General features: G+C 49.7%; 1 protein-coding gene across 2 annotated transcripts; it reads right to left on the bottom strand.

Annotated features, from left to right (window-relative positions):
* Positions 1-1,535: 1,535 nt before the first annotated feature.
* Positions 1,536-11,526, bottom strand: EEF1G (eukaryotic translation elongation factor 1 gamma). 2 transcript variants are annotated; one of them, XM_060158955.1, is made up of 10 exons: positions 11,500-11,526; positions 10,239-10,397; positions 9,491-9,554; positions 9,192-9,334; positions 8,539-8,682; positions 6,745-6,874; positions 6,153-6,357; positions 2,231-2,403; positions 2,013-2,137; positions 1,536-1,773 (listed from the first exon to the last, which is right to left on the bottom strand). In XM_060158955.1, the coding sequence occupies exons 1-10, from the start codon at positions 11,509-11,511 to the stop codon at positions 1,615-1,617; spliced, it is 1,314 nt and encodes a 437-aa protein (XP_060014938.1). In that variant the 5' UTR covers positions 11,512-11,526; the 3' UTR covers positions 1,536-1,614. The 2 variants fall into 2 exon arrangements, with proteins under 2 accessions (XP_060014938.1, XP_060014939.1); XM_060158956.1 differs by lacking the exon at positions 11,500-11,526 and adding an exon at positions 10,966-11,181.
* Between the last annotated feature and the right edge of the window lie 756 nt (positions 11,527-12,282).

The following is a 12,282-nucleotide window of genomic DNA, read 5'->3' as shown; positions in this document are numbered from 1 at the left end:
GCAGTCTGAGGGAGGCTAGGAGGCGGTCCAGCCCCCCCCCACAGGCCAGAACCGCCCCCCATGCACGTGGGCTGCCAGGCCCGCCGCTGCCCAAGCCGCCCCCTTTTCCCCGGGCCTCTCGGGCCTAACCCTGCAAACCTACTTGCACAGCTCAATCTCTCCTGCCTCCATCTTCAGGTCCTGGGAAGATTAAGGATACCAGGAAGGTCGTGAAAATTACACAAGCCAAGGAGCAGAGGGTGTGGAGGGAAATGGAACCCGGAAGGGGAGTCTGACTGGTTCTGTGAGGCGCAGGCAACCAGCTCAGGGCACACCCTGGCCAGCACCTAGCACTTCTAGCTCCTATCCTCCAGGAGCCCAGAATGCTCAGAAGCAAGACAGGTGGCAAGTCTGGAACCAACTCACAACTACCAAGGTGCAAATTCTGAGCAAGAATCAACCCATCCTCACCCAACTGGATTCCAAACCACCACTCTCCCCTGCCCATTTGTTCACAGAACCCCAACTGCAGTTAAGGTACCAGCGAGATTACAGCCCTACTCCCTCAAAAGCTAGCAGCCCCCACCTGTACCGGGAAAGATTACCTTCTTCCCCTCCCAAGCCAAGACCCCCTGCCCTTGCTTTGTGCTTGGACTTAAGGGATGGGAAAAAATAACCACTCAGAAAACCACAACCTGGAGACCAAAGCCTCAAAATGTGAATCAAACCAGGTTTCCGACTTCACCTGAGCTGTTAAATTTACAGAGAGATCCTTAATGCTCTTCAGAAGACACAGAAAAGACAATCAGAGTAGGGGCAAGTTATCCCTGAAAAGGGTATAACAAAAAATTAAGCTCAAAGGAGAAAAAATAGCAACCACTGGTCTGAGCAGGGTTGTTAAAAGACATTTATGACTGCTCTACATTGCAGGAAGCGCTAGGGCGTTTTTAGGGTACAGGCTCCAGGGACACCCACTGGGTTCAAAATCCTGTCTCCACCACCTAAGATGTGTGATCACAGGCAAGTTGCTTAAATCTCTGAACCCCACTTCCTTGTTAGAAAGTAGGGATACCCCAGAGATGATCCGCAGCCAGGTTAGGGGCCACAGGCCAGTATCTGTTCCAAGGAGTCTCTTCTCGCTGTTTGTCTGAAGTGTTGAAACTATTGACTCTTGGGATACGGCTGCTGCCCCACCTCACAGGGCAGTTGCGGGAAGTAGTGGTAAGTCGCTCTGCATGCTGTGCTCTCACCCCATCGGCAGGTATTCTCCCCCTTCACGCGGGAAGGTCTCCAGTTAGGTAGTTGCAAAAGCCCCGTGTCACCACCTCCTAACTACATCCAGTCTCTCCCAGCTAGGCTAGAAGATGGTCATCACAGGAGAGGCAAGGCAATTAAAAAAAAAAAATCAAAACTGAGGAGAGGCCTCTCTTTCTGCTCTTCTGAACACTTCTCTCCTACACAGGGAGGTCCTGCAGGTATACACAACACCCTGCTTCAACATATCTACTCCCCTTTGAAGAAGCCATCACCCACAAAGGAGGCAGGGCAGGAGAGGGTTCGATGTTCAGTTTCCTTTAATGACCCCCATTCTCCCTGAAGGGCAGGTGCGGGCAGCTAGGTGATGGCAGGAGATGTTCACTTGAAGATCTTGCCCTGATTGAAGGCTTTGCCCACATGCTGGAAGGCCCCATCCCAGGAAAAGTATTCTCGAACCAGCGTCTGGGTCTCCTCGCTGCTGGGATCCAGTTTCCGCCATGTGTATGACTCATAGTCCACCTGCCAATCTGGACTCAGCTGGGGAGGAAAAGCCAGGTAGAAGCATGTGGTCAGGCTATTGGCCGCTGCCCCACACCTGCTATTTCCAGCTCAGACACCCGTCATCAGACCCCAGGACTCCTGCGAACATGACAGCTCCTTCGTGGACACATTCCTTGAACTCTCCGGAATGCCCAACGGCTCAGGAATACGAGTGCACTTCCCAAACCCTCGCCCCGCCCTAAAGAGACAAGACCCCTCCCCTGCACCTTCCTCACCGGAAAGGCAAGCTCCTGGCCTCGGAAGACCCAGACTCCGGAAATGGAGCTGCTATTGTTGGTTCCAAACAGAATGACACTGGCAAAGGCATTCTTCCTCAGTTTGTCCAATCGCTGGAACATTCCTGAAGGGCAAGGAAGAACATTCAGCCTTTGAAATCATGTCACCCACTACCTTGTCTCCTCCCTTCCTCTTCCCAGAGCTACCCTCTGCTCACCAGTGATGAGGTTGCAGCTCATGAAGGTCTGGGTGAGCTCTTCAGGGAAGCGGTACTCGGAGTACCACAGGGACCAGCCATCTTTATCAAAGTGCTCCCAAAAGTACGGCAGGGCCACGGAGAGTGTGTCCTCGTTGGAGTACTTGCGCTTAAATTCATCCAACACAAAGGTACTGAATGAAGGAAAAAAAGCAAGGAGATCAAGGTGGAGAAGGTCCTACTGCGGCAACGTTGCCATGCTAAGAGAAACTAAGGGCATTTCCACTCAAACATACTGCTTTAAAGGTAGGGTCACTGGATTGGCAGACGTGTATCACCTTCCAAGGGAGGAGAGCTGGGGGGTATGAAAGGCGCCCAGGGCATTCCCCTATCCCCCCACCCCCAGCCTAAATATGCTTGGCACGTGGAGGGTGGGGCCCAGGATCTGCCCGAAGAAAGACACGGCGAGCTGCTGCCCCCTGGTGGAGACTCACAGCGAGGACTCCTTTTTTTTTTTCCCCTGGCCGGCCCCTCCCCAGGCTCTTATCCAAGAGTCACCCTCAAGTTCCTGACTCACCCAAGTCGCTGCCCCCACCCCTCCCCATCACACAGGCCTCTTCAGGTTACACACACTATAATATGATGGCAATGTAAGTGAATGTTTGCAAGGGGCCTCCACCCCAAATCCTACCCCCGGGCCCTCTAGTTACTCGGCTCAGAAACAAGTTCGTGATCTGTGAAGCAACCTGGCACACGGAGCCAAGGACGCCAGCTTCAGAGGAGACGCGCCCCCCCCATGGTAGGGCTTCTGGGTTTTTTTTCTTTCCTTCCAATTATAAAAACACATACTGACTGAAGAAAATCACTCACTATGCCAGCAAACAAGATAACTAATATTTTAATGTACTTCCCACTAGCAATTTTCCAAAGATGATGCATGTAATTCTGTGCCTTACACAATTTGCTTACTTAATACTGCCTGGCTATCAAGAATGTTTTGCAGATGTTTTAATGGCTAAATAATCTTCTGCATGAATGTGCCATAAATCCATTAAACCCCCTTATACTGAATGTTTAATTGGTTCAATTATTCATTAGTATATAATTAATGTCAACAAACCCTAGAGTCAGAGAATGTTACCATCCCTCCCTTTACCAATAAGGTTAAGTGGTGTGACTTGCTCACTGCTGCAATGTAGCAAAGCAGAGAATCTGTCCTTTAACCCGAGGTCCCAGGTTCCTTCCCAAATGCACATCAGAGACCTCATCTGAGGTGCTTTACTTCCTCAACCACCCAAAAAGTAGGGCTGGGGGGGACTTCCCTGGTGGTCCAGTGGTTAAGACCTCACCTTCCAATGCAGGGGGTGTGGGTTCGATCCCTGGTTGGGGAGCTAAGATCCCACATACCTCAGGGCCAAAAAACCAAAACATAAAACAGAAGCAATATTGTAACAAATTCAGTAAAAAAAAAAAAAAAAATTAGGGCTGGGGAGTTTTTCTTCACTCTCTCCTGAGCTGTTTGAACTTTATTATTTATGACCATGTGTCCATTTTTCTCCCCAAACTGACCACAGTTGGAAGACTGGGATTGATATATGTATAAAATGGATAACTAATAAGAACCTGCTGTATAAAAAAATAAATAAAATTTAAAAAAAACCAAACAAATGACCACAGGGTTAGGGTAGCTGGAAGGTCTTAAAAGGACTAAAATTAACTCTGGACAAATGAGTCTTGTCTTTGAAGACATCACTTTTGAGTCATTAAGAATCCTGGGGAAAATCATCTTGGCAGCCCAGGAGTACACCATGGTAATGTAACGAATAAGTACTAATAAGCACTCCCAAATGATACGAAAGAAAACAAAAAAAGTGCTGGGGCTTCCCTGGTGGCGCAGTGGTTAAAAATCCGCCTGCCAGTGAACTTTTGTAGTGTTGGAAATGTTTTAAAATTTAATTTTTGTGGTTACACAGATCTATAAATTTAGTTAAAGGCACTGAACTATATACTTATAATGACGGAATTTTATTTTATTTTTTTTCCTTTGCGGTACGCGGGCCTCTCACTGCCGTGGCCTCTCCCGTTGCGGAGCACAGGCTCCGGACGCACAGTCTCAGCGGCCATGGCTCATGGGCCCAGCTGCTCCGCGGCATGTGGGATCCTCCCGGCCGGGGCACGAACTCGTGTCCCCTGCATCGGCAGGCGGACTCTCAACCACTGCGCCACCAGGGAAGCCTTAACGACTGAATTTTATATGGAAAATTATACTTCGTAATGGAAATTATACTTCATAATGGAAATTATACTTCAATAAAACTGTTAAAAAAAAAAAGAATCCACCTGCCAATGCAGGGGTCACGGGTTCAAGCCCTGGTCCAGGAAGATACCACATGCCGCGGAGCAACTAAGCCCGTGAGTCACAACTACTGAGCCTGCGTGCCACAACTACTGAAACCCACGCGCCTAGAGCCTGTGCTCTGCAACAAGAGAAGCCACCGCAATGAGAAGCCCGTGCACTGCAACAAGAGTAGCCCCCGCTTGCTGCAACTAGAGAAAGCCCGTGAGCAGCAACGAAGACCCAACGCGGCCAAAAAAATTTAAAAAATTATTTTTTTTTAAAATGCTAAGTTTATTAAAGATTTTAAGTTTACTGCCTGATTTATTTTCTGCCCAGTGTACAGACCCAATATACGTGAGTATCTCTAGCTATTAGCAGTACCTATGTTACAAGGGTGTACATAATTTGGGTTGGTTATCATAGCTTACTTACAGATACCAAAAATCCTGCTCACTCCTGACCTGCCCCTGTGCTAGATTCAAAAAGGAATATATCCTTAAAAAGCGGCTGCGTTAGGAGCCGCCTTGTATGAAGTGCCTGGGAGTAAGAGCTCTCAGCTACACCCCAAGTTGCTCCCCAAATGGGGAAGCAGCGGTTCCTAATGGTAACCATCCAGTACTAGGTCGCTTACAACTCCACATACTTCTTCTTACGCCTACCACCAGTGCGTGCTCCTTCATCGCAAATACAAACCACTACAAAATGGGGAGGTCAAACACTGTTGCACCCCAACAAACCAACTAGTGAAAGGATAGATGGCTTTAGGAAAGGCAGAATGGGCAAGAAAAACAGAAAAGCGAACTAAGTGACGTGACCGTGGAAAAGACATTTCTCATATTGCTTGAAATTCTAATAAGATGACCCGGAGCAGTGACTGAAAAAAGATTTGATGGTAAACAACTGGGCAAGTACTGGCTGTCCCACTTTTTTCACACTAAAAATCCCCCATTTACTGTATTCCTTCTTCCAGGAACCCCTATGGTGACTGAGAAGAGGACACAGACGACCACCCCATATACGTCCTTCTCCTTGTGGGGTTTAACTCCCCCACGCTGGGAAACAATAAACCAGACAGACACTACGTAGCCATGGTCATCATCCTTTCTCTTAAAGTGAGCAATTTTTATACAGGCTGATGCATCAGAACAGCAAAAAGACAATCAGAGGACACTGACATGGTGTCCGCTGCCTCAGCAAAGCCAGCAGAGCAGGGCAGATGGAGGTTCTCTGCATTTTCTTCCTTCCTGCGCCCCTCAGTGTATTAGTTCCGAGCGTTCTCAATCTCAAATCCTAACGTGCGCACGCAAGACCAATCAATTCACCTCCACACCGGATTCTGGGCCCTGGGCCCATGTGCTTTCTTTGCTAGAAAGGGAGTTCTGATATCCTCAAATACCAGATGCATTAGGAACTTGTTTGCTACTTTCAAAAGTCACCCAACCCTTGACGGTAAAGTCTGGAAGCTGCTTTATTTGCAACTAAAATACATCTTTCAATTTTGTATGGACAACCTAAAATCCTAGGCCCTAGCAGTATGAGGGGGATGCACAGAGGTGAGCACAGGCCCTCCTGGGCCCCATGCCCCCTACCCTCCACCATCCATACCTCTTGGGCAGGTGAGCAAAGGGATCCTTGGCCTTCGGCTCAGCAGCCAGCGCCTGCTCACATTCATCCAGCTCCTCCTCGGGAGCAGGGGCAGCTGCCTTCTTCTCCTCTTTCCGCTCGGCCTGGGGCTTCTGCTTCTCTTCTCGAGAAGCTTTCTCTTTCCGTGGCGTGTCCTTTTTAGGCTGGCTCTCTGCAAACTTTTTAGCTGGTGCAAAGGGAAGGAGAAAAGTCAACGTCTGGTCTCTTTCCACAACCCTCCCAAGCCAGGCACAAGCAAAGTAACGGAGGAAAGCTGCTGGGCGGGAGCTAAGGGATCTGACGCTACACCGCCGCCACCTCACAGTACATCCTGAGCAAGAATGCAACCCTCAGCAACACATACACGTGCATCATGATTCTACACATTAACACAAATGAGCGGGAGCATGTGTGTGCAGAAGACAACTATCACAAAATACTAGCTGCTACGTGCGATGCCCTACGTTCTGTGGGTCCACATAACCCAAAAGCTAGACAGGAAGTCAACGGGTTAAGACTAAGCAAACCAGTCCCCTGACCCTGCCGGCACGCTCCCCTACCTCCTCAGACTTACCATCAAATTGGGCCATTTTCTCACAGAGTTTCACCTCCCCCAAGACCGCCCGGAACTGGGGCTGGTTAATGCAGGTGAGGAACCAGCGGTTTGTATTAGGGAAGGCCTGGCGGAAAGAAGGCTCCAGAACCTGCCAGGATGCAAGAGTGGACATAAACTCAGCGGAGGGAAAAGTCCTGACGAGTTTCCAGTCAGAGCCCCTTGTTTCTTTCCACACCAAAGCTCCAGCTTCCTTTCAGCCCCCAGAACACCAGCTTTCCCTGGAGGGCTACTGCCCACTTACCTTACTCATGTCTCTCCTGCAGTCCAATCCAATTTAATGGATGCTTCGTCCCACCCTCTATTCACTGCGAGAATCTACCCGGTAGGAATGTTTATATTGTGCCTTACTCCTTTTACAAAGCCATTTCACGTGTCAATAGAACTTAAAAGGCTGGGGACCAACAGAGAACTACGAACTATTCACTTTGCCAAGCAAATAATGAAAACTCTCTATGTGAACTATGTGATATGTGAGAGATATATACATGCATCATCAAACTTCAGAAAGTAAACAGTCAACAGCAAAAAAGTTTATTTCAGAATAACAGGGTGCTTAAACTTAGCTTCATGAAAAATTCATCTACCATTTTTTCGGTTTGCCAAGATCAGAGGGAAAATAATCCTGTCAAGGATACATCGCAGTCAGCTCTGTAGTGCTGATTCTGCAGTACTTGGGTTCAAATCCTACTCCACAACTTCCAGGCTACATTTCTTTCACCCACACAACAAGCAAAGACTCACTAAGGTTGTCCTTGTTATGCCCTGGCACAGGCTCTGACACGTAGTAGGTGCTTTTTTCTTTGCTGTTATCACATTACTATTCTGGTCCAGCAACAGTCCAAGAGCTGCTGTTTAGGAACCAGCAATATGCCATCTTTAACCCAATAACCTCAACAGTGATTATTCCTACCTTGGTTTTATGGCTTCCACAGGGGGGAAAAAGAGGACTAAATGAATCCACACACACCCTCCCCCCAACAACCAGTAAGTACTGAAGCCAAGAACTGATCCTAGTTCTGCCTCCAAAGATCTTGATGCTGAAGCTATCACCTCTACCTCTGTCTTCACAACTAAGCACAACCGGGCAACCTGAGAAACACGGGAACAAACTAAACGTACTAGCTGCCAAACAGAAATTAAGGGCAACAGAACAGGATCAAACTTCTCAGGAGGGAAAGCAGTCGTGGTGTGAGAAGACAGGGTAGAGGGTCTGTGGAAAAAGAGAACCAGGCACTTTCTTGACATAAGAGAAGCCATTTTTGGCCTAAGCCATTTTGTGATCTGAACCTGCCTGTAATACTTGTCCTTGAACAGGTCTTTGTAATTAATGATCTTAAGGGAACAAAAGAATGCAGAAACTGGGAATTCCCTGGTGGTCGGGTGGTTAGGACTCCGCACTTCCACTGCAGGGGGCACAAGTTCGATCCCTAGTCGGGGAACTAAGATCCTGCATGCTGCATGACGTAGCAAAAAAAAAAAACCAACCAGGGCTTCCCTGGTGGCGCAGTGGTTGAGAGTCCGCCTGCCGACGCAGGGGACATGGGTTCGTGGCCCAGTCCAGGAAGATCCCACATGCCGCGGAGCGGCGCCCAGTTTTCCGTTAACAGTGGTACTCAACCCTGGAATTCCTAAAGACTAGCTGTTGCCTCAGACTCCCTCACATCAGCAGGATACAGATAACCTGGCAAGCCTGTCACTCTGTTTCTAATCCCCACCTACCCTCTGTCAACCCAGATTCTTTACAAACTTCACCTGTTTATAAAGCCACAACAGGGTGCAGACAAGTGTGATGTCAGCCAGCGTCACACGTTCGCCCACCAGAAAAGTCCTCGTCTTCAGGTGAGCATCCAGCAGCCCCAGGATTCGCCTCACCTCCTCCTTTGCATTCTCTGTGGCCTATTGATTTAAAATGATCAGACTCGGCAGTGGGTACCAACCCTCGTCCCTGCCCTTCTCCCCCAATAATAGAACTAAGGTAGCTATTCCACTGAGTCCTGGCTCCTTCCAAATGTATCGCAAATGAAGCTCTCAACGTTAAATTTCTTCATGGCGCAGTCTGGCTTCATTTCCCACTGCACTGATCGTAGGCATATATCTTTGAATTTTAGAAAGAACCTTAGAGGTCATCTGGTCTAACCACTCCCTTACCATTTGGTACAACCTTTCTAGAGCAGAGGCCTCTCCTCTGGCCACTCAGACCTCCCACCTCCACTGGGTCTGTCTGACAAAGAATCCATATACCATCAACAGCCCAGCGCTCCCAACTGAAAGCTCAAAGATTAGGTATTTATTATCCACATATTCTTGGCATCACCCTTCCTCAATCTTTTTTATTTCTTCCTCCCTGATACTGAGGAGCTGACGCCACCCCTGCTCTTGGTTTCTCCCCAAGTTCCAAGGCTCACCTGCTTGCTGTGGTGCATGATGCCCAAGGTGGGGAACACCCAGGTACTGGCTGGGGGAACTATGTCGCTATCAGCAAAGCTCACCCACTGCACCACCTGGGCTGCTGCTTCGGGAGTACTTCCCCGCAGCTCCTCGTTGCTCACTGCAGAGGCAGAACATAAAGGTCAGAACTTTGGGGCTGTGTCAAAGCCAGTGCAGGTCCCTGAAAATTCCTCTCCTTGCCCGCTCCAGCTCCCCTCACCCTCTCCTGCACCCCATCACCTCCAGACCTTCCCATTCCCCAGCCACTGCAGATTACCATAGTAGGCAATGGCATTGCTCTCGAACACACAGAATCCATCGTCACCCTCAAAGGCTGGAACCTGGGGACAAAGCAGTCATAAGTAAACACAGCAGTTTCTCACTAGTCATGCCCAGGGACTCAATCGTTTTGAATAAAGTTTTTTATATAAGGCTGAGAACCCTTGCTGACCAAACTCTTGACACTATCTGAAACTCAAGAACCAAAACTGTATGAGTAACTTGCCATCCCCTACAATCTGAACTCACATAAGAGACCCCCAAATTTTAGATATTAGATATTTGTATATAATCTCAGTCAAATAAGCAAAAGGCAAGAAACCCGAGTCTGATATTTCTGTCTATATTATCCCAAGTATTATAGTACTCCCCCACTGCACTTGATCTCTTCTACATGTAGCATGGTTATTTATCTATCTCTGTAAGCCTCTTGGGGCAAGAATTCTACTCACAGCAAACATTTGATCTATTTGCACTGAAATCAGTCAAAACTGATCCTCTCTCCCACAAATAAAAAGAAGCCTGTGAATTTCACAGGAAATGACTGAACAGCTCTGTACTATTTTTAACAACAAGTAAATCACAACTGTCTCAAAATAAAAGTTTTTAACTCTCTGAAGCGTGAAAAAAAAAAAAAGTAACATGGAAAGCTCCCTTTTAAAGATGGAGGTCATCTTCAGAGTGATGGAATCTCAGTTCTCCTTGGGTTCTCAGGACCAAAGCCCCCTCTCCACTTCCCTACTCACCTTGCCAGCAGGAAATTTACGGAGAAACTCGGGGGTACGGTTGGTTTGGCCAAAATGGAAGTGGGGTGGTGCGGACAGCACGCGGACCTGAGCCCCGCTGTACTGAGCGGCAATGAGGGCCTTGAAGGCCCTCCAGTTTTCAGGATATGTGTACAGGGTCTGTGGGGAAAAGGCGGGGAATAAGCCATTAATGACTAGAAGGGTCCCAGTCCTAAGTGTTACCCGGGAACAACTTCCCCGAGTAATCCCAATCTGTTTCGACTCACTCTTTTACTCCCTTTGGTGAACCAAGTTAGTTCTTCAGTATCTGCAGTCTTGTGTAATCAGAGTCCTCCAAAATACGAGGACAGAACTACACACCAACTGCTAAATAAAGCTTGTTGACAGATGTGACCTTCCGTAAGGACGTCTCTGGAAGCGTTCTCTTCCCCTCAAATACACCTCTAAGAAATGCACAACTTCTAGCTCCCTCAGATTCCATCTGCCGACAAATACACACCCCTCCCTTCCCAGAGCCCTTGTTCATTCATTGATGGTCACTGAGCGCCTGCTTACTCTACTGAGCCGCTCACCCTTCAAAAGCATCACCCTTGTTTCCAAGACACACACACCAACCAAGACATTTCCAAGTCCCCCTCCGAACAGCCACAAAGAGACCGAATGGCATCTTCTCTTCCTAAGCCAACTCGGTCTCCCTAAAAAACCTTTCATTCCTTGTCACGCGTACCATCCCTCCGGTCCTGTCCCGCAGTGAGTTCCCAGGGGTTTCCTTCTCTCCTTCTATTAACGTGGCCAGCGGGGTCCAACTGGTCTGACTCCAGCGTCCGGAGACTCCTCTCGCTGCCAAACCTCCCCGCAGGACGACCCTTAACCGTGGCCCGCCGTACGTGCCCACAAAGACCCTCCTCTTCCCCTGTCCCTCCCGTTGCCCCACAAAACGGTCGCAAAAGTTCTGTCAACCTGCCCGGATCCCACGTCTCGAGAAGGCAACGAACCGAACTCCGTTCTCAGGTCCCAGACTGCCAGGATCTGGCATCCCTTTTCTCTTCTACCCCAGACCCTTCCACCTCTTTGGCCTCCCAGAGCCCCAGCCTCAGTTCCCCTCCGGGGCCTGGAAGCCCTACTCTCCAACAGTACGATCTCTAGACCCCGGATCCGTTCCCCACTCGGCTCCAGAAACCCTCTGACGCCGGCTGGACCCACTCCGGCAGAGGATGGCGTCGGATAGGGTGACCTGGATTGCCAGAGCCGGCAAACTTACCCCAGCCGCCATGGTGATTCCGCAGAGAAAGGGGGTGGGGCCCTCCGCGCTGCCGCAAAGTAAGCCGTCAGGGAGAGAACGGTGGGGGGGGGGGGCAGGGGAGAGCCGTGGAGAAACAGCAGCCGGAAAGCGAGGACGGCATAGAAGGCTTACGCACGACAGTTCGGTATCCCGCGGCAGCTAAAAGGAAACAGGAGGTGGGGCCTGGGGCCTGCGCGGAAAAAGCTCGCGCCTGCGCGGTGAGGGGGGGGCCCAATCCGAGTCCCGACATGGAGGTAGAAGGCGCGGAGGGTGGGGAGACTGTGAGAACTAGCTGGAAAGCCGGCCCTCTGCAGCTACGTGGCAGAGCTGCCAGCCCGGCATCGCGCCGGGCCCCAGAGGCGTTTCCCTCCGGGTCGCGGGGCCCGCGGTGATTTGTTGGAGGTCCTGCCAGACCCCCGAACATCGTGGTTGTGTGACACTCATAGGAGCGGAAGCAACTGCGTGGAGGTGGCGAGGTGCCACGTTCCTTTTGTTCCGGCTCTTTCTAGAGGAGAGCTTGTACATCTAACCCAAGCCCAAGTCCGAAGCCCTCTGTAAAAGAGGTTTTTTGCCATTAAACGACCTTGCAGCTCAAGGATGCTGTTACTGCTTAGAAGAGGAGCTAGTCCTCGGGCCTGCAACAAGGGAGGGGCTGAGGGAGAACCCAGCCACGTCCTGTCACCCGGGAAGGGCTGACAATTCAATGGATGGGTCGCCCTTTACCCATGCTCAGATCTGAACCCAATTTAAGAACAGGATGAA

This window comes from Lagenorhynchus albirostris, chromosome 9 (genome assembly GCF_949774975.1).
Source record: "Lagenorhynchus albirostris chromosome 9, mLagAlb1.1, whole genome shotgun sequence".
NCBI lineage: Eukaryota > Metazoa > Chordata > Mammalia > Artiodactyla > Delphinidae > Lagenorhynchus > Lagenorhynchus albirostris.
The sequence above is the reverse complement of the archived record's forward strand: the minus strand, read 5'-3'. Positions and strand labels throughout refer to the sequence as shown.

Excerpts from the sequence above, each read along its gene's own strand:
- EEF1G (XM_060158955.1), bottom strand. Across the intron at positions 8,683-9,191 it reads TCATGCACCACAGCAAGCAG|GCCACAGAGAATGCAAAGGA; the intron begins GTGAGCCTTGGA and ends TTAAATCAATAG. Across the intron at positions 2,138-2,230 it reads GAGCTGCAACCTCATCACTG|GAATGTTCCAGCGATTGGAC; the intron begins GTGAGCAGAGGG and ends CTTGCCCTTCAG.